General features: G+C 39.2%; 3 protein-coding genes across 3 annotated transcripts; 2 read left to right on the forward strand and 1 right to left on the reverse strand.

Moving 5' to 3' along the window:
- Positions 1-28: 28 nt before the first annotated feature.
- On the reverse strand, positions 29-17,551 carry LOC113674289 (uncharacterized). Its single transcript, XM_027190770.2, has 4 exons — positions 16,331-17,551; positions 8,683-8,756; positions 2,818-3,156; positions 29-2,168 (listed from the first exon to the last, which is right to left on the reverse strand). Exons 2-4 carry the CDS (start codon positions 8,683-8,685, stop codon positions 1,512-1,514), a joined length of 999 nt encoding a protein of 332 aa, XP_027046571.2. The 5' UTR covers positions 8,686-8,756; positions 16,331-17,551; the 3' UTR covers positions 29-1,511.
- Positions 17,552-18,958: 1,407 nt separating this feature from the next.
- On the forward strand, positions 18,959-20,621 carry LOC113674273 (uncharacterized). The gene has a single exon (XM_027190748.2). It carries the CDS (start codon positions 19,011-19,013, stop codon positions 19,908-19,910), a length of 900 nt encoding a protein of 299 aa, XP_027046549.2. The 5' UTR covers positions 18,959-19,010; the 3' UTR covers positions 19,911-20,621.
- Positions 20,622-22,644: 2,023 nt separating this feature from the next.
- Positions 22,645-23,771, forward strand: LOC113674274 (myosin-2 essential light chain). Its single transcript, XM_027190749.2, has one exon. It carries the CDS (start codon positions 22,768-22,770, stop codon positions 23,209-23,211), a length of 444 nt encoding a protein of 147 aa, XP_027046550.1. The 5' UTR covers positions 22,645-22,767; the 3' UTR covers positions 23,212-23,771.
- The last annotated feature ends 504 nt before the right edge of the window (positions 23,772-24,275 follow it).

Consider the following 24,275-nt stretch of genomic DNA (forward strand, 5'->3'; position numbering starts at 1 on the left):
ACCCGTGTCACAATGTGATAGACATCTATTGCAAGTTTAATTTCAACTTTTAATTGCTTCTGAGTTTGAGTTAAGGATAATTTAGTAGTTTTTTAATATGTTGTGCCGATGAATGATACTCTGAACATTTACATCAAGTTGGTTTGTCATTCATGTTAAATTCATGACAAACCAATGTCAAGTCGACGAACACATACTAAAATATTTAAAAGTTTGCTGAAGACGCGTTGAATGGACTAGTAGACTGACTGGTACGACAGGTTTTCTTCGTGAATGTAAACTTCATTCATAATTCACATCAAAATCTGTTGGTCCCACTCAATGAAACCTTAGAAACTCAAACATTATAAAAAGAAAATTTCACCGTGCTGAATCTTGTTCTGCGATGCAACTTTGTCATATTTAACTTTGAGTAGCTCAGTGAGAATACAACCGTGTAACCCAAACATATCTTGACTGGGATAATATTTACAAACTAAATATTTGAGAACAAGGAAAACACCAGGAAACGTTACTTGTTTAGCTGTTTTGCTTATCCCACGCACTGTCAGTGGTTAATTCTTTCCTGTGCATATCAATACGTTAACTTAACAGGAAAGAGAGAGAGCTAAAATTAGAAAAAAAAATTAATTAGAAATTCTTGAATCAAAACCCAACGGGATAATACTGAGATAAAAGGAAGACCAACAGTCGCTGACAAAAACAGAGAAGACGGCCGCTAAGGGCGCGATCCGAACTGATCTATCTGGTTTGTGATTGGTTAGCGTTTTCTAAGCGCACGAATGGCAACGAGTGGTGCGCATTTTCCCTCTATCCATGAAGCTCATTTAGATCTAAATAACTAAATTAAAAACACTAACATGATCTTATGACAGAACACAAGTGATTTTGAGACCTGAGATTCCTTGGAGTATGAGTGAGGCGCAGTTCGCCCTTGCTGATTAAGTTAAAGCAGATCTTGATTAGATACTGCCAACGCCTATATATCCCGCTTTATACATGTATTGACTATTTGTTTTTGCTAATATACTATCCCTAATATAAAATGACCCATATTGTCGAGATGGCGCTTGTCTATGACCAGCGCAAACTGCTCTCATACAGAATACCTCGAGGGCGTGGTTATGCTCAACCAACAGTCGAGAGGGTGCTCTAGGAAAGTCACTAGTCTTGTAAACAAATTTAGTTATTGAGCAATTAAAATGCTAAAAGTAACATCCTCATTGCGAAATGCTCACTAAATTCACTTACTAATTTCACTTCGTATAATATTTTTCTTAATGAAATAAATACAACGTTATTGAAATCAACACCTCGTTTGAAAAAAGATCCTTAATTTCCTATAAGAAAACTCTAATTGTGTTTTTCCATACTACTAGTAAGCCAGAAATAATATACCCAGTTCTTATGACGAACTTAAAAGGGAAAGACTAAACATAGAACTGAGAGTTGGAAATCACACCTAGGCAGTTAAATTATTAAGAGGTGATTCTAACCATTATCTTTTATCACTATATATTCCTCGCTTTTTCGATTTCGTCTTCACTAAGACATGGTAAGAATTTCATTAGTTCCTTGACACCTTCCTCCACTGATATCGTGGCGTGGTAACCCAGAGATCTGACCTTCTTGTAGGACACTTCGTAATCTCTTTTGTCCTTGTCCTCTCCGTTATTAGATTGCGTTATGAGGCAGCCAGGTACACACTCTTGGATGATGCAGGCCACATCAGACTTGGACAAGTTCATGTTTTCGTCTCCAACGTTGAAAGCCTGCCCTGCCATTTTCTTATAGTTTTCCACCGCGAACACAAATGCTCTGGCAGCATCTTTCACGTGAAGGAAAGTGCGGCGAAACCCACCCTGATACAGGTCGAAGTGTTGGAGCCTTAGAGCCTTGTCAGTAAGATCGTTTACCAGAAGGTCGAGCCTGAGACGGGGGGACACACCGAACACAGTGGCCAAGCGAAGCGCAACCCCTCCGGCGTCCAACACCAGTTTCTCTCCTTCAGCTTTTGTTCGTCCGTACAAGGTTAAGGGGGAGATCAGTGTTTCTTCGTCACATACGCCATTCTGAACAGCTCCGTAGCATGACCCAGTGGAAGCATAGATCAAATGCTGATCGTCCCCTAGATTTTCTACGATGTTCCTTGTGCCCTCTACGTTCACCTACAATAACATGGTTACAATCGCTGTCAGGAGTATCATCGCAACTGGGGAAGTCTAATCTATAAAGGGGATAAGTTTAAAAAGAAACTGTGGTGTGCGTCGGTGAGAGAGTATAACAGGGTAATTTGGTATTAACTGACTTAATAACGTAAATTAGCCACCGTAAAGATTTTGAAAGCTGACGTTTCGAGTGTTAGCCCTTCGTCGGAGCGAATGGCTAACGAAGCTCTGGCGGAAGGGCTAACACTCGAAACGTGCGCTTTACGTTATCTACAGAGTTGATACTACCAAACTACTAAGTCTAATCCAGTCCAGAGAAGTCTTGCTTAAACTTGTCAAGGCAGTTTAATCTAGCCTAGCCTAATCTCGTTCAGACTAGTCTAATCTAATTCTTGCCTGTTAGTCAGGCCTAGTCCAGTCTAACCCGGTCTAATCTCATCAAAACTAGTCTAGTCTAGTCGCCCAAGCCTCGATTTGTTTAGCCTAGCCTAGTCTAGTCATGTCTGCTTTTAGTTTTGCATTTGATTAATGGGGGAAATGGCGCCAGTTTTCTTTTTTAAATCAACCTATAAACGAAGTGAGGAGAAGCCCAAGAAACTCCAAATTAAATTTGAATCTCATGGAAAAATTCTCGTTCTAGATCACTTACCTGGATGGCTTCATCGTGAAATTTTTCACAGGCAGGGTATCCAACAATGGCGGCGAGATGGATTATAACGTCACAGTCCTCCATGTGTTTCGCCAAGAGGTTCCTGTCCAGAATGTCTCCCCTGACAATCTCCAAATGTGGGTTCGCTGCATGAGGCAAAAGGGGGAGAGCTCCCCACATGAACTTGTCGAAGACAACCACGTGATGACCACGTTGGAGCAGCATGGGCACCATTGTTGACCCCAAGTAGCCTGCACCACCTGTTACCAACACTCGCTGCTTACGCAATTTGCAACATCCATTAGTTTCCATATTCTTACCGTATACTGGCAACGAAATCTGAAAACAAGGGGAAAAAATTGTCCAAGCGTAAGTCAAACAACACATGGACATATTTGAAGGTGCTAATATCTATTTTTCGGGCCAAAAAAAAGCTTTTGAGGCAGTAGACAGCACTCTAAAGCATCAGCACTCAATTTCATCTTTTACAACTGTAATGAAATGTGAGGCAAACAGGAAGTGAGAATTGTACAAAACATCAGCTTGGGAATACTGTTTTGAAATAACAGCAAATTCTCAGGATTAGCTTAGTTACACTACCAACTTACGCCACCGACTGATACAAGAAGTTCTGAAGAGCTTTTGAAGCTTACCAATTGTTCGATTAATCCCTTATCCGGACACGCTTCCTCCTGCTAATCGCCTTCAGCGTCAATAATAACGTGCTGACCACTGAAAATCTTGTTGCGCGCTGATTTTTTAACGCTCCCGACTGGAGAAATTTTGTGCGCAATTTATATTAAATGGTACTTTCGGGAATTTGTGTTCGTGCATGACAATTGACTCAGGTGTGAAGCACGCCAACCGTTTGTACGGCCAAACGCCTTCAATTCAATAAAAATCAATTGCAATGAGTATGAAACGAACGTTCTTAGTGCCTGATAAGACAAAAAACGCCCTAGTTCAAACGCAACAGATAATTTTTTCAAAAGAGCCTTACTTCACTGTTACCACATTTCGAAGATTAAAAGAAATAAAAGATAACTTGCTCCAAAAGGGTCGTGTAGCTTGGTAACATACAAAAACACAAACGATGTCGGTTATGTTTGTATCGCAAATTGACACCTCTTTTAATTCAAAGAAGCGACTGTAAAAGACACCAATTTCTGAATGGTCGTCAAATAATCCGATTGAAACGAGATGCAAGATACTCAGTCAACTGAATTTAAAAAGCGTTAGTATGGCTATTTTCCTGTCTTATTTAACTTACTTTCCTTTTTCTGTTTTAAATTTCCTTGTTTCCGCACGGTATTGCCTGAAAACTGCATTTCTCTTTTCTACTTAGAATCGTAAACTGTTTTTTATGTGTATTATTTAAAATGAATCTTATATGGTTGAACTCAGGTGACAAAATCTAATGCAGAAATTATCTACGCTCTGGCATACGCACATTTTAATTTGGTTAAAGAAGTCTGAAAGAAGAAACAGTCCTTATATGACTGCCTGAAACAATTCCTGACTGTACAACTGTGGAAAACTAAACAAACTTTCTTCAAAAATAGCCCAGAATTGTTTTCGAACAGTTTGAATTTTCGTCACAAGCTTACAGAGTAAAAACACACAAAATTCTTTGTGCATCAAAGTGATAGCACAATCAACACCTTAGGACGATGTCATTACTTTTATGAACAATGGCTGACTACTACCAAAACTGTCACCAGCTGGAGAAGAAACTCTTAGCTGCGTTCAAGGAAATTCTAAGATAGCCGTTAAAACTTTTGTGAGTCTGCAACATAACCATCATGACTAAAGCAACAGCAATAAAATTGGGACCAAGTCCATTTAAATTGAACAAGCCAAAGTAAAACGATCTATACAATAAAAAAATTGTTTCTGAAATAAGGGCAAGAGAACATCCAACTGATTTCCTCGTGGGAGAAGTACGTGTACGAAACTGAAATGTACTCCTTAGCAACGGCATGTTTTAGGAAATTTTTCAAATCAGACTCGTGTTCCAGAATTATCCAAATTTTCAACGCCACTGCTAATGAGGTCTTTATACAACAGTCTGCGACTGTTGATGACCATAGACGTACTGAGAACCATATTGATAAAATTGTGCCAGCATAATTTTGAGCATTAAACTGAAATGTAGCTCTCAGCACGGACATGATTTTGGCCATTTTTCGCATCAGACTCGTTTTGCGGGCTCATCCTAATTTTTAAAACCACTACTTACAGCATACAAAATTCCCACTGTCGGGACAGGTCTTAACAACTGTCTAAGACTGTAGGCGTACTGAGAACCCTCTTCCTATGCAATTCACTCATCACTCTTCACGTTTCCATAACCATTCCTTCTAGAAACTCTCAAAAGCGACCCGACAACGAGACTAAAAAGGTTTTGCACTCTGTCGTGTTTTTTCACGAGACGCTCGTTCACATATATGAAAAAAATCACCAGCCATTCGAATTGTAGAAAACGCAAGACTAAATAAAGCTACACATGAGCATACCCTATACGGTTTTCATTTGTTTGTTTGTTTGTTTTTTTTTTAATTCTGGCTTGATTTGTTAAATAAGAACTTTGGATACACAAGTAGAAAAGATTTCGTCGTGATCATACTTTCGAAGTTCGACTTTCTCGGCAAATTGTATTCCTTTCAAAGCAGATTTTAACAGTATGAATAAAGTGAAACATTACCTTAAACTGAAGTGCTTTGCGCCTGGATTTACCATAAACTAAGCCGATCAAAACGTCGCGGGAAATTTTATTAAACAGTCAGTTTTATCATTTTCCATCCATTAACATTTGTATTGCAACACCCTTCTCCTACACACTTCTTTCTCAAAATAAAAAAAAAGAGAGAAAAAGCTTCATTTCATCTGAATATCTCGCTTCTTTTATCGATGGCAATTATAAAGGCAAACATTTAAAATAAGAAAAAAAATTTATCAATCATGCATAATCCTCCCTACGAAAAGGCTCGTCTCAGCGTTGTCATAAGCATTTGAATGTCATTATTAGTAAGGGTTGTCGCTCTCTAGATATCACGACATTTTATTGCTTTCACCTTAAAGACTCACTTTCTGTATCCACTGATAACCTTACAGTTTCCTTCAAACTTACCTTGAAAAATCCTCAGATATTTACCATTCAATACTCGACTTCAAAAAGGGATGGAATTTCAAAGCGAAGATCTAGCGTCGTGATAAAAAAACTTAACCCAGATTCCGTTACTTCACTTACCCTAAACGAGAATTAGGCAAAATACAGCGAGTGTTCTCTGCCAAATTATTGACAGCTGACGTCTTCAGAAAACCCTACAAGTGGGCGTACTAATGACGTCGTTTTCCTAACGCATGTGTTGTTTTGGGCTCAGTTACCAACCCTTGTGCGGGAGTAATTCTGCTGTACAGAAGAACGCATCGTTATTGCGCAAAATTTCACGCGCTCATATATAATCAAAATGACAGCCTACATGACAAACATTGTATTTTTTCTTTTTTGGTGTTTCTCAAGCCCGCGGATACAGGAACTCGCCTCGCGCTCGCCTTCACAAACGCTTGAAGACGGGAAAAAAAATTACACCTGTTCTACTACACATCGAGCACTCCCTAGTTTTCGCCGAAGTCCGCCGCAACAGTTAAAAAAAAAACTGTGGAAAAAATGTTATTAGCGCAGTGAGATTCTTCAGTCGCCTTTCCTCGTCGAATTTCTTAAATTTATTGCGCTTACAACCAGGTCTTTTTTTTTACTTTCGTCTTCGTTCTTTTCTACTTTTTATCTATCCCCATTCACAGTCTAGTTTTACACGCAGACAGACAGCAAAAATCGCAGCGTGAAACTGAGATCAGAAGATGTTAACGCTATTCCGAAATTCAAGAACCACGATGGCATGCTAATAAACATCTACTCATCGAAGTGGACGTGTTTAATGGTGGATATATTGCGAGCCGCGAGACAGGGAGGTAAATATCCGCCGCTAGTCACCGACCTTAAAGTGAATGGTTGTTTGAGTATTTAATTATAACCCTCGCATTAATTGGAAATAAATCCAGAAGTAAGCCAGCTCAAGAGTTTCACTTTTTCTTCTTTATGATTTTACTCAGGAGAAAAACCAACCAGTTTTGTGAGGTCCAGTGAGAGCGAAATGAAAAAGCTGATCTCAAATGCTGCTCTGGAAAGTAAAAAAAAACTCATTTAAATTTGCTGTTTGCGCAATACAAAAAATTACAAGGAGGGTTATGAAAGAAACAAACCCCCTTCTGGCTTTCCGTTTTTCATGTTCTTGGCTGAGAAATTGTCCTCAAAATTTCGCACTCACCCTGTACGCTTCGCTTCTCGGGCCAAATATTCATTTTTCGGACAATCACTCAGATGCGGACATTATCAGCCGACATACTAGCCGCCTGAAGGGGTTTATACATTAAACAGCGGAATTACATAGAACAAGATGATATGGATATGAGTTGGCTATTCCAGTCTCGATTCTTCGGAGTTAAAAATTTTCATCAAAGGATATTCTAAGTTTGAGTGGCCAATCAGAGCGCGCTTTCGACGCTATCCAGCGCGTCAGTATACTTAAATTGGCTATTCACACTTTGGCAGACTGTAGAATTCAGTTCGAAAATACGTTGGCAAATAACCCGCGCTCGTTTCAATATTTTGCAAACCATTTTCTTGAAAATGTAGTTAAAATAGTAATGCTTACTTTGACATGGAAAAAAAAGTATGAAATATTGGCCCTGGAAGATCTATTATAGAATTTTAAATTCAGTTTAATCATGAAACTCAGTGCTCAATAAACTAGCTGGTTGACTGACTGAAAACCTGAGCAATTTTCTACTCTTCTATCATGTTAATTGACGGAAAGATTTGATAGACAATGAGGAGGCGCTCTGTCCGCAGGCAAAGTTAAAACGGGGTTTTCTTTGTGGTGCCACTACTATGGTTTCAAGTGTACGTGAGGTAGAAGACACATTTTATGACTGAAAAACTTACTTCAGCGACCAAAAATTCAAACCTCAAATATTTCAATTTTTCAATGTTATTCATTCTTTTCGACTTACTGCTGAGGATTCACGCTGGGTTGGAACTTAATTAAAATCAAGTGACACTGTAACCCACCCTGAGAGTTTTTCCGGAGAAGCAAGTAAAGCTTTTCTCGAACTTTCTTTATTCTCTCTTACGAGTAAAATAAACGTCCATTAACGTATGACTGACTAAAACCCAGTAGAAACCTATTAAAGCCTCTAATTGCCAGTCAAATAAACTAAAATTTCTTAAATAAAATAAATTATGTATGAAAAGCTCGCGTCGAGGTTAAGCCTACACAGTCTCAAAGTTCAAACATAAGACTTCTACACTCTGAATGGTATTTCTTCTTTCTAATTGCCCCACATGTTTCTTACTGAAATGTAATTGCGTTATCTTGCAAATGGGTCTTTAAAGCAGAGGAGCGTATCGGCCGGAGATGTTACTTTGATAAAAGCCTTATTATCCTAGTTTTCTTACCTGGAAAGTTAAAGGCTTCTATCAAAATAACATCTCCGGTCGATACACTCCCCTGCTCTTAGGAATCGTTTGCAAGATGAAGTAAAGATATTTTAACAAGAAACATGCAAATCCCCTCCGGAGTTTGGAGTTAAGAAAGTTCCTTTCAAATACTTTCTAGGCACAACTTACAAAAATACAAACTTATCAGACATCGGGGGCTACTTTATCCTTCGATCACTTATTAGATGGAGTTTTCAGTCAGTCCTCTTAATTTTTTTTTTTTTTTTAATTAGTTCTTTAAATTCACGTAGATAGAACCGTTAAACCAGACCTAATAACTCTCATGAAAGGAAAGCTGAACTTACCATTTTGGATATTGTGGCAGCTGGACCAAATTCAGGGTGTTGTCTTTCCTTTGGAAGCCTTGATATCAGCACGGCTGGCAGACAGAGATGAATAAATACGTATTAGTATTTCGTTGATAAATGGTTACAAAGTACACATGAAATCGCACCAATACGCGAGCTCTTATTGGTCGACAATTACGACACATCTCGTTCAAGTAATTGTACACAAGGTAGTTAAAACACAAACAGGTTACTACAAAGTACCCTGGCGATTTATGTTGCATAACCTGAGAAAAAAAAGGTATTTTGTGGTCTTTCGTCTCCGATAATAAAACAGTTATAAGCAAAAATAAACTGCATTGCTGTCAAGCTTCCTGTTGTTCCTCTCTCACTAACAAAATCAAACTCACTCCCTTACAGTTATTTGCCTCAAAATTTCATTCCACATAATTTTGGTGAGAAAAGCAAAACCGAAACTATGTTGAATCAGTAATAGACAAAATCAAAGATTGTTTAAGGTCTCTTTTCTCCGCATAAGAGAAAAGGAACTTATTTCAAAGGTTTTTAATTGAGCATAACAATATACGCTTTTGATTGGTTGATGCCTATCTGCACTAAGCCCCCTGTGTATGAAATAAGTGAAGATCTTCAACTTGTTTACGAAGAAGTAAAGCGTGATGGCACAAAGTCCGTGGCAAATTTGATTGGTAGTAAACATCAAAGCACGTGAGGATTGCATGGAAAATTGACTTAAAATGGCATTTTGGTCCATGCCAACGTATTTTGGTGTTACCGTAGGGTTACCACAATGAATCGCTTTAGCACACTCCTTCCAATGAGCGCCTTGCTCTACTAAGCGCCCCCTAAAAAACTGTTAAATGACAAATTGGCGTCAAGCAAGAATTTTCTGTCTGTGTTTTATCAATGGGCTCTCTATAATTTTTTATACTACCAATCTTGTTTTTGTTTTGCACGATCTTAACCGCAATAGTTTGAAGTTTTCAGTAGAATGGCGTTTACGGAGAGTCAACATTAGGAAGGAACATACTTAGCATGCGGGGTCTTAGCATGCGTACCTTAACATGATTCGCCAGTTAAGTGAGAAATGATGATGATGGTCGAAGATTGAAAGCTTGATAACTGTCACCTTTGTAAGCTGGTGACCAACACTTTCCTCGAGAGAGCCCCGAGCTAATAAGTTGCGTTAAGCTTTAAGTAAGGTAATAAAGAAAGCTTCAACTGCACAAGAGTGTTGGAAGTACTTTAAACAAAGCGTTCCTTTTAAGTAGGCACGCTCAATCCAGTAAGCGCCCCCATGCCAATAAACGCCCCTATTCTGTTTCACCAATAGCGCTAACGAGTAAATGTACATTGAGATCAACCGTGGTCCATCGTTCTTTAATTGTTCACTTAAAGCCTTGCGGCAAAAACGTGTCTTCGTCTCAGTCCGACGACTATTATGTCGTCATGGGTGCACAATTCATTCAAACGAAAGATCCAGTCTTAAAATTTTGCGGCAATTGCTTGGCTAGTCGATCTGGCAAGGAAGGATCCTAGGGCAATCATTACGTTTTCCGTTCATTTTCATCCTCGTTAATAAACATAAAAGCTTTGTTTCAAGTTCTGCTGTTTCTCGAAAAAGAACTAACCGCTTCCAATAAACGCCCTCCGTTGAGGTACCAAATGAATATAAGCACCTGAGCGCTAAATTACGGTATGTCATAAAGTTTGGTAGTGCTATCGCTTAGACACAAAATAAGCACGGCATCATCTTGATTTGATACAAAATAAAAACAGCTGCCTACAAACGTCTAAATGGTGCGAGCAACAAGCCCTTTTGGAGTGCAGTAATCTGATTGGTGCAAGAAACTTACTTTAACAAAGCTGAGAGTAATACACGACTTTCATAATGGCCGCGGCGCGCGAGACTGGTAATTACTTAAACATGAAACCGAGGTCAAAAAGGCCACGCTTGAGGAAAACACTGTAAACAAAAGGCCAATTAAGGTTGAATAGGTTGTCTGTCTTGACTCGATTCGGTCGAATTATTTTCAAGAGGAGGAAATGCCGACTCATTCTTGTGTTCCAGAATGTTCGAAGAAATGCTACCGGAAAGACGATGGGACAAAAGTGTCTTACTTTTAATTTCCGACCGAGAACCCGTTAAGAAATGCCTCCACGCGATAAGAAGAGACGAAGGAAAGCACTTCAAGGTAAGTGAAAATACAAAGATATGCTCCCAGCATTTCAGGAAAGGTGATATTAGAAATGTCTCGCGGGCAAAAATCGCCACGCAAGGGAAAGGAGCCAGCGTAAAGAAACTTCGAACTGACAGCTTCGAATAGTGCATCACGAAAATTATCTACCCCAGCTGTTGTTTTTGAAGAATTATCAAACGAATCGTCAAACGAATTATCAAACGAAATGGTCCCAGATCTATCAGATTGTAGCTTAAAAGTGGAAGACGAAACACAACTGATTTTACCGACCAGGAGGCCTACAAAGCTGGGACACTTTAATGGCTGTTTTTGAGTATCTTGATCATTTCCTACTGGCGGTCAAAAACTGACAACAACACTGAGTCTGATCTCAGTGAGGGCAGACTACTAACAAAAAAGGGGAGAGCTACATCTTCAAGGCCCCTTGATGAATTTTTTATAGTCATGTGTAGACTAAGGCAAGGATTCCCAGAGGACCATTTACTTCAATTATTTAATGTATCAGCATCCACAGTAAGTAGAATATTTATCACATGGGTCAATTTTATGTTCTTAAGTTTGGACAAATAAACATTTAACCCAGCAGAAAAGTAATCGATATAATGCCTGGATCTTTTGGGGGAAGGTACAAATCTACTAGAGTTATAATTGACTGTACTGAGGTTAGATGTCAAATGCCAAGCAGCTTGCAGTTGAATTGAGAACTTTTCAGTGCTTACAAAAATCACACAACTTTGAAAGGTTTAGTTGGTATTTCTCCCGGTGGAGGTTCTATCTCCGATCGGGAAATTGTCAGAAGGAGTGGATTTGTAAATCTACCATTATAGCAGATAAGGGATTCACAGTTTAGGATTTGTTGCCTTTGGGGGTCAGTTTAAATTTGCCACCCTTTCTTGGAGCATCTTCTCAGATGGCTGCAGAAGATGTGGTAAAAACACAGGAAATTGCAAGTTTACGGATACATGTTGAACCTGCCTTTAACAAGATTAAGAATTTTCAAATCTGGGACAGAGTTGTTCCACAACATTAAATGGGAATTGTAAACCAGATGTGGGCAGTGTGTGCATTCTGTTGTAATGTACAACCCAACATAATATCAATGTGAATATCACATTCATGTGAGGCATGAATGAATTACTTAACCCATGAATTACCTACAAATCTCTTCTCTCCTTAGATTGAAAGGGGCAACAAATTGGGCTTTAAGATAAAGACAACATTTTCCCCTCTGTTCTGACTATTTATCGCAAGGTTTACATTATAATTGAGCGACATCTTTTATGTCTGTAAAGACCATGTTGTCTATGTTGTGTTTAAACTATCTTTAGTGCAAAATGTTTAAACCAGTTTGGTTTTAATTTTCCATTGTATTCTTTAGCAAACTTTGAAACAAAGGAGATTAAAAATCAAACTGGTAGGAAAACTTTCAACCGACAACAAATTAAAACTACAACAACAGCATGAATTTATTCATGTCAGGTAGTTATTCCCAGTCAACAAGTAAATTCACGACAATTAAGAATATTTGGATGTAGATGCATGTTATTACCAATTCTGTTATAAAAAACAGAGATGTTATAACAAAGTAGCTTTTGCAGGAATACTGTAGATTACAGGGTCAACCAGATGTAACTGTTCACAAGACTTCACAGTCACTGTTGTTATTTTCCAGAAAATTTCAATTGAAAAGCTTTGCATAAGCAAACTTAATAAAATGTTCAAAGTAATAAGAAAGCAGTTTCTGCCTTGTTCGGCCCAGAAACCAGGGTCGTATGTAGTCATGCACTCGCTTCACCAGCTCTGCTTTTGTCTTCAACCTTATTCCCGCGTCTCCACGACATTTAAGCCAAAATTTAAGCTCTGAGATTTTTCACGCCTTAGGTTTTCTTCCAAGAAGAGAAGCGCTAGGTATATCGTTTTCTGTAAGAAATGTTGGATTTGAAAATTATATTCGAAGTACTCGCCATTGCAAACGAAGAGGGACGCGACGCGATATCTTGGCCTTTCTGATCCCGTTTTCTTGCAACTCGATCCAGGAGTCTCGCGCTGTCCGCCATTATGAGAGTCGTGTATGTAACTCTCTGGAGTGAGATCGATGGGAAGCTACATACCCTAAGCAAACTGATTGGTGGAGCAACATACACTGACGAATCTGATTAGACGCAGTATGGCCGAGTGGATAGGGTGCTGGTTCAGTAACCTGGGTTCCAGGTTCAAGCCCTTCACCTTACTACTCACTGGATTTGTTCTTGGTTGCCCCGAGTTCATCTCCTTAGCTGCGCTTCGTATATAGCCACCTGATCTGCCTCGTTGCATTTAGGATTCTTAGGACCTGATTAAATAAGCCAGGTTGGCCTGGTTTACTGGGCTAGCTCGGTTTACCGAGTTGTCTTTCAAACCGGTATTACACGAGGCGAGCCAGCCCGGAGCTACCTTTGTGCGAACCGGGACGAGCCCGTATTTGGCGTGAAGTGACCACTCGCCCGAACAAATTCACATCGACAGAAGATTAATTTATCGCCATCGCATCTCTCGCTGCTTCATATTGTTTGCTTTTGTTAGCATTGAAGTCCACGTTTCTATACACCATATTCATTTTAAATTCACCCAGCGCGCGAAGAAGGTCGTCGACCATCCAACACAAACTTGTACTTGTGGCCGCCGTGTTTGTATAGGTAATCTCATGACTTCGAGGGCAATTTGGAATACATAAGCACGCGCAAATTTTTTCAAAGACTAACAAAATTGCACGAGCCCGTAAGGCGAGTGCAATTTGTGGTCTTTGAAAAAGTTTACAAGTGCTTATTTATTTCAAATTGTACTCGAAATCATGTGATTACGTAATAATGATACAAGTGGAAAAATACGAGAGAGCTTGTGAAAATTATGCAGAAGCAAAGCGCGCGCATCATGTGCAAAAATAATTTATCCAAACCCTGCAAGTGACATTGTGCGTTTGGCCAAAATAACCACGTACGATCAAAACAATAATATACAATGATATTTTTACATCGTTAAGGCGCAGAAGAGTTTAAAGTCCAGCTAAACAGTTCAAGGAGTAATTTTTTGATATATCTTATTAACATGGGAATGGATCCAAAGCGCGTGCGCAGTGTGTCATTCATTGCACTCTTGCGGCTTTAGAACCAGGCTGGCCCAGCGAACGCGTTTACAGGGAAACATTTCTGCGTGGTTACCCGGTATCCCAGTATTACATCGTATCATGTAAAAACGAACTTGATTTTTGTTGCGTTGACCAAATGTGCCAAGATTTTCGCGAAACCGAGCCAGCCCAGCTCATGTAATTAGACCCTTAAAATGTCTCATTACCATGTTTATTTCCAATTTGTTTCTACTGGCCCTGAAAACCCCCTAGGGGGTAATGGTCAATTGCGTACATTACATAAAAAAAACCCAGAGCAATCTGATTGGTGCAAGAAACACTGATTTCAACCACAGATATGTGTAAATTTTCTTTTTTCAAAACATAACTCAAAGCCCTTTCGGTTACCACTTGCCTAGCGTTCTGCCCCGTTCGCCCTGAAAACGCAAAAAAATAAAATACGTCCGTTGTGCAGGCTATGACACTTTCGTGACAATTCTATCAAAATTTGCATAATCAAGGAACAATGATGACCATTAGGTTATGAATATTCATTGTGTCGGCTTTACTAGGACGCAGTGTATTTTTTCGTTCACGTTTTATTTGCGACTTATATTTTCTTCGTCTGTTTCAGCCTCCTTTCAAATCTCTATTGCGATTATATCTTCCTTTACAAAATGTTTGCTCTTATTTTCCTAAGGACAACATTAAATCACAAATTCATCTATAGTACCGTTGCCTATGTTCTCCGAAATATGATCGCCTCTAAATTTCATTTATTTCCACCTGCGAAGATTCAGAGATTCAATAAATGTTATCAAAAGCAAAACATACAAATTATTTAAGGCTAAATCTGTTTGCTCCTAATGAGAACGCCCATTGAATGCCAATGTCGAAATGGAATTTGGCAAATCCATGAACGTGGGTAGGGGAAAAATAAAACTTTGAGGGAGTTTATCAAACAGAGCATTAAATCACACAAATCTCTGTAAAAGAAAGAAAATACTTGATTTGGTGCACGTACAAATACTTTCATTTAAAAGCACCGGCCACGTCATCCAATGACGCACAAAGTTTAGCCCATCGATATTTGCTTGCTAGATGCTTAACGATATCATAAAATTCCTCAAATATGCTTACATACTCTAAAATCCCACAGACTGTTTAAAACTAAACCCTTTGAGAATATTTAGTTAATAGAAAGTAAGGGTACTTTTTTTAAGTGAATCAGACCAACGAATGGTAACATAGCAGCGTATCTCACTCCACACGAAATAACTCATGCACGACTGTTTCCCCTTGTGTAAATCATCACACTAAAATATCACAGACTGTGTAAACGAGTAACTCTGATGAATATCCCATTTTAGAAATACCATTTTTGTCAATGTACAGCTGTGAAACAATACGGCATATCTATTGGCATTACGTAACTCGCCGGCGCGAAATCATTCGAAGAAGTATGAGTGAAGAACAAATATCTAAAACAGACTCAGTACGCGGTTAGCAAGTTTAGTTAGACAGGAAGTTATGCACTGGTAATAACGAAAAGGAAATAACGGAGGGTATTTTAGCTGACTCACGCTCATTAGTGCGCTATTCCAACAGCCAGCACACAATGAACACGTTACGATTACCTAACTGAACAAACAATAACTAAGAGAAAATTCCTGTGGCTGATCGATAAGGAAAATAGGTGAATGAAAAAAAAAAACTGAGCACAATAAAGAAAACGAAAAGTAGTCAATAAATTTTGAAACCGATAGGCATCGATTTATGCCGGCGAACCGGAACGAGTTCGTGATGCTACAAGCATTGTATGTTCATACTTCATCCAAGTTCGAAGATTACCAACCCTACGCTTTAAAATTCTGACACAATGTGTACGCAGTTCCTCTCGTATTTCTCTCTGAGTAGTGGGGCCAGTTACCACCAGAACATCCAAGGGAATTCTAAGTTTATCGCCATAATAGCATTGACAGGAGAAAGCCGCAACCTTTAACCATGGTCGCCATATTAATTGACAATAGCTGTTCTCAAACTTACATCATCAAAACAAAGTTTTGGCCTTCTTGAAAATAGATCACTTTCTCTGTGCAGCACCTCCTAAGCCTCAAAAAAGTTAATTCCAAAAATAGTACACACCGTTTAACCAAGAAATAATCACCTGTCGAACGCACGTGTGATAAGTTCGCAACGAGCCGTTTACGAGAGGGAATAACATATTGCACACCGATACAATCAGTCACTCAACGCACGACTCACTTATACCATATTTACAATTTTTGTGAAAAAAAAAAATTAAAAGCAAAACTTCATGAGTCAAGAATTCTCTCACTCTTACCTTAGCACAGTTCTTTTGTTCCTTGAATGTTCTAGCCGTCGAGCAAGCCCACCATCAGTTTTGTTGACAGAAAACTTTCATCGAGGAACGACTGGGAACCATTTTTGCCTTAGTAGCCGCGCCTCTAAGTTATCAGGCCCCTCCGTGGTTTAAAATAAAATTCAGTGAAAATCGTCTTTTTCAACAATTTGATGATCAGGAGTGATCTATTATATAATAACCTTGAAGCCGTCGATTTTTAACCTGATGTTCACACTATACTAGAAAATTTTCCACTAAACAAAAAGCTTTTAAAAACGGATGAAGAAAGAAATAAAAAGTTGTTGAGGACTGGTCCTCACGTGTTTCGATTGTGTAACAAATCAAATTGGTTGATTGACAAGAGGAAATTATTTATGTAGTTATATGCAATGCAAGAAAGGGATAATCTTTTGTGAGAGAGTAACACTGCCTATTATCGGAGAATGCCCCCGTTACCGTGATATCTTTACTGATTAGAAATAAACCTTTTAAGATTCTAGCTATTGTGATATTGCGCAGATAATATCTCCAGCGGCCGGAGAATCCAGCAAAAAGTGAGATTAAACGACGCAAAAATAAAAAAAAAATAAAATAAAATAAACAGCTGGCATGATAGTAAGAAAAAAGAAATGGCCTCAAAAGGAAAGCGTATTTTTACTCCAGTTCTCCCCTACTCTTCCTCTCTTTTAAGGATCAACTATTGAAATCTTAAAAAAATTTTTTAAAAAAAACCCGTCTTAGACGTACATAGAACGCGATCGACACAGAGAGGCAATCCGATCCGCAGATATTTGGTCATATTTAAGGTCATATCCATCTGCATTTAGGATAGTGCCGGCCTTGCGTTTTGCGCTGCTTTTTCCTTTGGATGTGCGACTTCTAGTTAAGGGGCACAACCAATAGTTTGAACTCTACAGTGGTTAAGTTAACAGGGTATCTAATATTATCAACTGAATTAATAACATAAATTGACCATCGTAAAGAATTTCAAAGCCGACGTTTCGAGCGTTAGCCCTTCGTCAGAGCGAATTGACGAAGGGCTAACGCTCGAAACTTCAGCTTTAAAGCACTTAACGGTGGCCAATTTACGTTATCAACATAGTGGATAATATTAAATCACCCTGCTATATTCTCACACCGACGCAGAAACTTACCCCCTTTATTCATATCTGCTTAGTTTGTTCAGTCCTTATCGTCCTTGTGGCCAATTTGTGTACAGTCGAACTTAAATCGAGCAGTCACCCACGGGGAATTGTGGGATGACCGCTTGCAATAGGTTGCATAGAATAGGGGTAATTTAAAGAGCGTTAAAAATAGCCTTGTTATGTCTTAATTGACCACTTCATGTAAAAAAAAGAGCGTTAAAAATAGCCTTGTTATGTCTTAATTGACCACTTAATGTAAAAAAAAAAAAAAACTCGCTTAGAAATAGAACTAACTAACGGAAGATCAAAATGGATTGAATTTTACTAGAAAGATTATTCTTAGTTTTATTAAGTGATTCCGCCCTAACTGAACCGTTCGACATAGGTGGAAGGGATAAAAGAGGCTGGTGGGACTCACTAAAATAATTAAGGGGTGACAATTTCGGGACCTTGAAAACCGACCGCAGGAGTGACCCCTTGATGCGGAGCCCCTTAATACAGGTTCAACTGTAATTTCTAATTTTGGTTGTGATATCATTTCCCAGTTTTGCAGTTCCTTCTTATACCATAACCATGTTCGTTTCCCTAGTATCCACCAAAGGCAAAGGGAATATTGTTGAATAATCGCTTCGAATTCGCCACGGGAATTATTCCAAAGAATAGTCATTTGGCCCTCGGTGAATTTTTGTTAATTAGTCATCATTCAAGCAGGAGTCATTACTTCTGTTCTAAGCCATTAACATTTCTTTTCAACGTATCAAGATATTCAGAAAAAGGTGCGAGAAATTTTCATCATTAGGGGCGTTATCCATAACGATAGCCAGTGGATATCTTTTCTTTTTTTCTTCGCACTGGACAATAGACATAATATGGTTTGTCTATTTTCTGCACCTACACTCGGCTTTCCTAAACATTTCTGTGCCACAAGCAAAATATTTTCTTTAAAAGCTCTTGCCATTCTGGACAGAATCTAAGATTAACATCGATGACGTTTTAAATCACGGTAACCAAAACAAAGCGTCTTTCGGTGGGGTCAAAGATTCATCACTATTTAACACATAATCACTATTTTTGAATTGTGGTTATGTCACAGTATCGGTTTGCGCAGCCTGAACAAAAAATTTCAGACTATGTGCACGTTTTTCAGGTATTACGTAACTCAATTCGCACGTGCAATTCCCGTCCCGGTCCTCAGGAGTGTGTTTGCGGTACCGATAGTTCCAAAAAATGATTTTATTAGGTTTTTTTTTTACCTCAGATTCCATGGAAATTATAATTTTTACTTTAAAACGGCTGATCTTTCATCTAGGAATATTTTCGAAATCTTGACGTGACCAAATGAAGGTGTAGCGTGTTGGAAATGTGCTGCTGCTGACTCACTGATCCGTGACACGTGAATCATCACAAAAGAGTTGCGTAACACCACTGTGTATATAACCAACCTCGCGTACGAATGATCATCAACTCAATATCGATAGATCATCTTGAAGCCTTCTCGTAAAAATCTGAAGACCATGGTAGGACGAAGCAAAACGCTGCAAATAACGGCAACCACAATCAACGTGATAATATTTATCTTCCTGTTAGTAATCAACTTCTCTGCTAGCAGACCGAACGAAGGTCCTTTCAAACATCTGTTTGGAAACTATTCGACCGGTGATGTATCTGACAAGTTCTACATCGAAATCACTCCAGCAGGTTGGGCATTTTCCATTTGGGGCTTAATCTACACTTGGCAAGCATCATGGATAATCTACAGTTTGACTCTGCTGTGCAGAAGTGACAATTTCGAAGTCATATCTCCCGTCTTGCTTTTCATCTTCACACTGACGAGTGTCGTGAACGTAACCTGGTCAGTATTATGGAGTCGTTTGATGATTCAGTCATGTTCGATTCTGCTTTTTGCTATTTCGTTCCTACTCTATGGAGCTTTAACTAAATCGTTCATGACTGTAAACGTTACAACAAAGACCGTTTCCAAACGCGATTTCATTCTCACACAAGTCCTTGTCAACAATGGTTTGGGAATGTACGCAACATGGACTACCATCGCCTCGCTCCTAAATATGACAATGGCGATTTCTTACTTCCACGGAGTAGCCCAGGATGTTGGCTGTACGATTGCCCTCTCCATCCTTGCTGTGGAATTAATCGTCTGGTTTGCGCTGGAGAACACGATTTTGGACAAGTACACCCGTTACACCTTGACTGTCTATCCCGTTGTTATTTGGGCCCTCTCCGCCAGCATTAGCAAGAACTGGGATGCTGCCAAACGAAACTCCGTCATTTCGGTGGTCCTACTCGCTGTTGCTTGCACTCTGCTTGTTGTTCGTATCGTCATTGTGGTGTGGAGAGCAACGAAGACTACAAATCGTCGATTGGAGAATGGTTCTATCCTATTACGTAACAGTTGAATACCAAGGACGAACATACGAACATACGCCGCATCTATCCTCTTTCCTTTTTCATGTGACATTTTTGGACATTTATTCGAAAAATTGCACTTCTAAACACGAGTTTCTCATCTTTGATAATTTAATTGTGTGATTAAGGAATTAGGTCATTTTGGAATTGGACAGAAAAAAAAAATGGAATTTGGCAATGAAGTGCAGATTCGAAGAAGCCCTCATTTCAGTAAGTTGTTTTAGTAGTTAAAATTTTTCAGCCTACAGTAGAATTTTCAGTTTGTTTTCTATTAAATTTTTTTCAAGAGATTGGATTTACTTTCAAGACAAAAAAGTTATTATGTAACCTAAATCCACCTTTTTGGAAATGACTCGTCAACAAGTGAGTTAAGCATAAATACTTATGTAATATATTTTTGATAACTTGCTTGTTGGAAAATATGGCGGTTACTGTATGAAAAAGATAACTGAGAGAATATTTTTGCTAGCATATATTTGAAAGTTATAACTTACGAGAGTATTTTGTTATTGTATCTATTTGAGGATATCATCAGCATGTTCAGAAAAATACAACCAGAGACACTGACGCTCTTTGCAAATTTAAGTATTTTTAAAGCTTGCTTGACACATCATCTACATGAATGCAACTTAAGATTAGTTGATGTTACAGTTAAACAATTTTTCATGTTACTATTTCATTAAAGTTAACACTTTTCTGTAGGAGGTAGTCTGTGATTTAAGGCTTGACTATGCTTATCCCAGATCTTCTTCTCTCCTGTGCAGTGTGAGAGCTGGTAATGCACTGGGAGGAGTGGTTTAACCCTTTTAACTCCTACAAGTGACAGAGTGACAAAGACAGAATGCCAGTACAAAAAGAAAACTATCAATTTGGGGATAACTAGTTGATCCAATACTAAATTCTCTGAACTAGCATTATAAGAATTGCATGGTTGACGGTAAAGAGAATTATAAATTTGGTCTAGGAGTCAAAGGATTAACTCAAATAAGCTCTATGTCAGTGTGCACTACCTAGGTCATCAAAGATTGCAACCTCATCTCAGATAGTCCCCAGACTAGGGTTAATATGTGGTCTCTTTCTGTGTCGACTGATTCTTAATTGACAAAGAACATACATTCCATATGGCACGGGGTGCGCTCTTTGTTGGAAGTTTTTCACTTACAGTCATGTAACATGCTTCTTGGGACACAATTATTCAGTGGATACCTTGGTCAAGGAACCCATAAAGAAGTCCTATCACTTAAACTTGACTATTCCTAGTAAAGGTTCAACACTTACAAGGAGACACTTCCCATCCTAGAGGAGTGTTCTTTGATGGAAGGCTTCACCATATGACATCCCATTTTCTAACAAAAGCATTTGCAATAATTTAGTGACAGATCATCAAATCCCTTCCTCCTTCTTACCTGCTCTTCAATAGTGAAAAGGTGAGAAGACATTTGCGCATACAGGATTTTAATTGCCAGTAACTTTACCCCTCACCTTTTCTCTTTCACCATTTACCTTACCATTGTCCCTTCCTTTGAAATGGTGCACAAAATTGTATCCTGTTTTCCTGTTGGCCTCAGGCTTGCATGGTGATTACAGACCTTGGAAACAACTTGTCTTTACTTCCGGAGGAAACATAGGATAGGTCTTTCCAGGAGAGTGGTTCTCAATGACACATATTAAAGGAAACGAGTCTCAAGAAAGGACTCTTTTGTGGAGTGGATGAGACGGTGACATCCACAATAGAGCTGTAAATGTGAGTGGTGTGGCAAGTACCAAGATATGATTTTTTTTCTGCTTCTAGGCTGTATGCCTGGGTCTAGAAAATTGAAGCAAAATCCTCTTCCAAATGGAGAGACCGAAAAAATTGTAATAAAAGATGAGGTAGGCAACACGATAGTGTATTCCATACGGAAATGCTCCGGCAGCCCCCCCTGCCCTTACTCGTAGAAGACTGCAGCTGTGGCCAAGATGATTCTCTCACCTTGATACATAATGTAAGGAATGAGGACAAAAGTTAAATGGTCAATAAAAAAAGCGAAACTGCCTTGCTTTCCTTTTGAGTAGCCGGCTGAAATAGCTTAAAAATAATATCAGTTGTTTTTTCTGTACAGTCTCCAAAATGGCAGCTTTCATCATCCTTTATTTACTTCCCCTCAAGGATCTCTGCATAATCTCGTGACACTTAGCCTTTCAAGTGAAAGTTTCAATCACTTTTTGTATAAGTAGCTTCTGATGATGTAATAGGCTACTGTGCCCGGAACACGCGAGCCTGCCTGTAAGCTAAGCAGACGGTGCTAAGAGGTTTTTTTAACCCTTTACACTCTAACATCAGTATGCATATTCTCCATACTGTTCTCTATACATTTTCTAAAGAGCTAACAAGGAAAACTCGTTTACTAATCAAGAGCTTCATCAGTTGGTGATCATTTTCTTTCTTCTTGTGACCCTAACGTGTGAATTGGGGGTGATATTGTAAGGAGAAATTAGATGCTTGTCACTCTTGGGGGGTTCAAAGGGTTAATGAAACCTCTGCTTTTTAGTAGAGCATCTGCCGGTGTATGATCCATTACAAAGGAGAACTATTCCCAACGGTGGCCTACAGAAACGGTGGCTTGTGAGTTCCCGTTTTAAATGAAGGCCTCTGTATCCACCCTCACCCTCTATGGCTCTATTTGTTCATCTGTGGGTCGCTTTTAATCAAAGCTTGCGCCCGCGAGCAAATTAAAAAAAAAAACTTTCGCATCAATTAAATTGTAATAATTGATTACAATAAATTGCGAAGTACCTGGACACGCAATCAGTCGAGGCAACCTTCTGGTTAATTAGAAAATACTTAAACAGAGGTTCAGAGACGCAATGACGGACCTTACAGAGGAGCAAATGTTAGAATTTAAAGACGCCTTCAGTCTCTTTGATCAGGTTGGCGATGGAAAAGTTGACAAGAGCCAAGTACCAGGTTTATTAAGGTCTGTGGGATTGAATCCCCTAAAACAAGACCTTGACAAAGTGAAAGAGAACCTCAAGTCGATGAGGGAGAAGCGGGTGACCTTTGAAGAATTCCTGCCCATTTATGTAACGCTCGCCAAGAAGCAAGCTGGTAGTGCCGAAGAATTTACTGAGGCGCTAAAGATGTTTGATCGCGATGGTAACGGTTATATCAGCTCGGCAGAGCTTCGACGAATGTTGACTGCGCTGGGAGACAAACTGACTGAGGCACAGGCCGAACACATCGTCGCGATGTTCGAGACCAAGGGGATGATAGACTATGAAAAGCTCGTGCAGGAAGTTTTGTCGAACTAGACTCGAACGACTTGAATAAACTACTGTGGGAAAAAATCTAAAGGTGTGCCGCTTGTATGAATAGCCTAATGTGACTCGACAAAGCATATTTTCAAAATGGTCCGAACTAGAGATTTTTCGATGAGACCGCTACAAACCTTTCATTTGTTGTTTTTTTATTTACAGGTTTGAAGCTCCTTTGATCGCAATTACATCAAAATTTTCCGAGTAATTATTCACTGCTCTGTGCATCCGCAAGAAGCGTCTATTTAGAAACAAAGGAATTTTACGTTTGTAAACTCGATTGCCTTTTGTCTATTATGTCTATTATGGAAATGTGGTAGACAATTAAGAGTTTCCACTCGCCGGATGTAAGTGCAAAATTTAATCGTAGACTTTTATTTGAAGTCTTGTCATTTATGTTCAGTTAAAAAACACTGTGTTATTTCACGGTTCAAATTATTCATTTCCTCTCCCTTACCTTCACTTGTTATTCAAAACTTTGCGTTAATCAGTTTTTACACCCTAGGGATTATATCGTAAATGTTCTAGCAATAAACACCTTTTTCCGCTTTGTGCTATTTTGCTTCATTTTATTCGTATGCCTATGTCCTAATTCTCAGCTGCAAGATGCGGCTGCATTCTTTTCGCGCTCTTCTATCTAACCGGGACCTTAATTTCAGATTTTTTTTTCAGGGTCGATAGGAAGTGTAGGACCATTACTTGAACCAAGGCAGACAAACGATTGCGTACTCCTTGAAAAGCATGTCACTTAAACAAAATCTCAATTAGAGCCGATTAATGCGGATTTACGGGAATCTAATAATTACTGGGGGCTTACTCCGAGTAAGTCCGCGAGCAGCCTCGCATAAGCGCTGCGGAACAAGCAACTAAGGCCCACAAGATGCCGGTCGGCGACTGAGCCGGGTACAAGAGGTCTGTCATTTTAGCGTAAGTGTAGCCGGACCTTTCCCTCCCCCAGGGTGAAACGAAAGCTTCCGTTTCACCTTAGGGGAGGGGAGGGTACGGCAACACGTAGGCTACTGTCATTTTCGTGCCAGAACTCTCGAAGATCTTCGGCTGAA

This window comes from Pocillopora damicornis, chromosome 3 (genome assembly GCF_964200805.1).
Source record: "Pocillopora damicornis chromosome 3, jaPocDami1.2, whole genome shotgun sequence".
Taxonomy (NCBI): Eukaryota; Metazoa; Cnidaria; class Anthozoa; order Scleractinia; family Pocilloporidae; genus Pocillopora; species Pocillopora damicornis.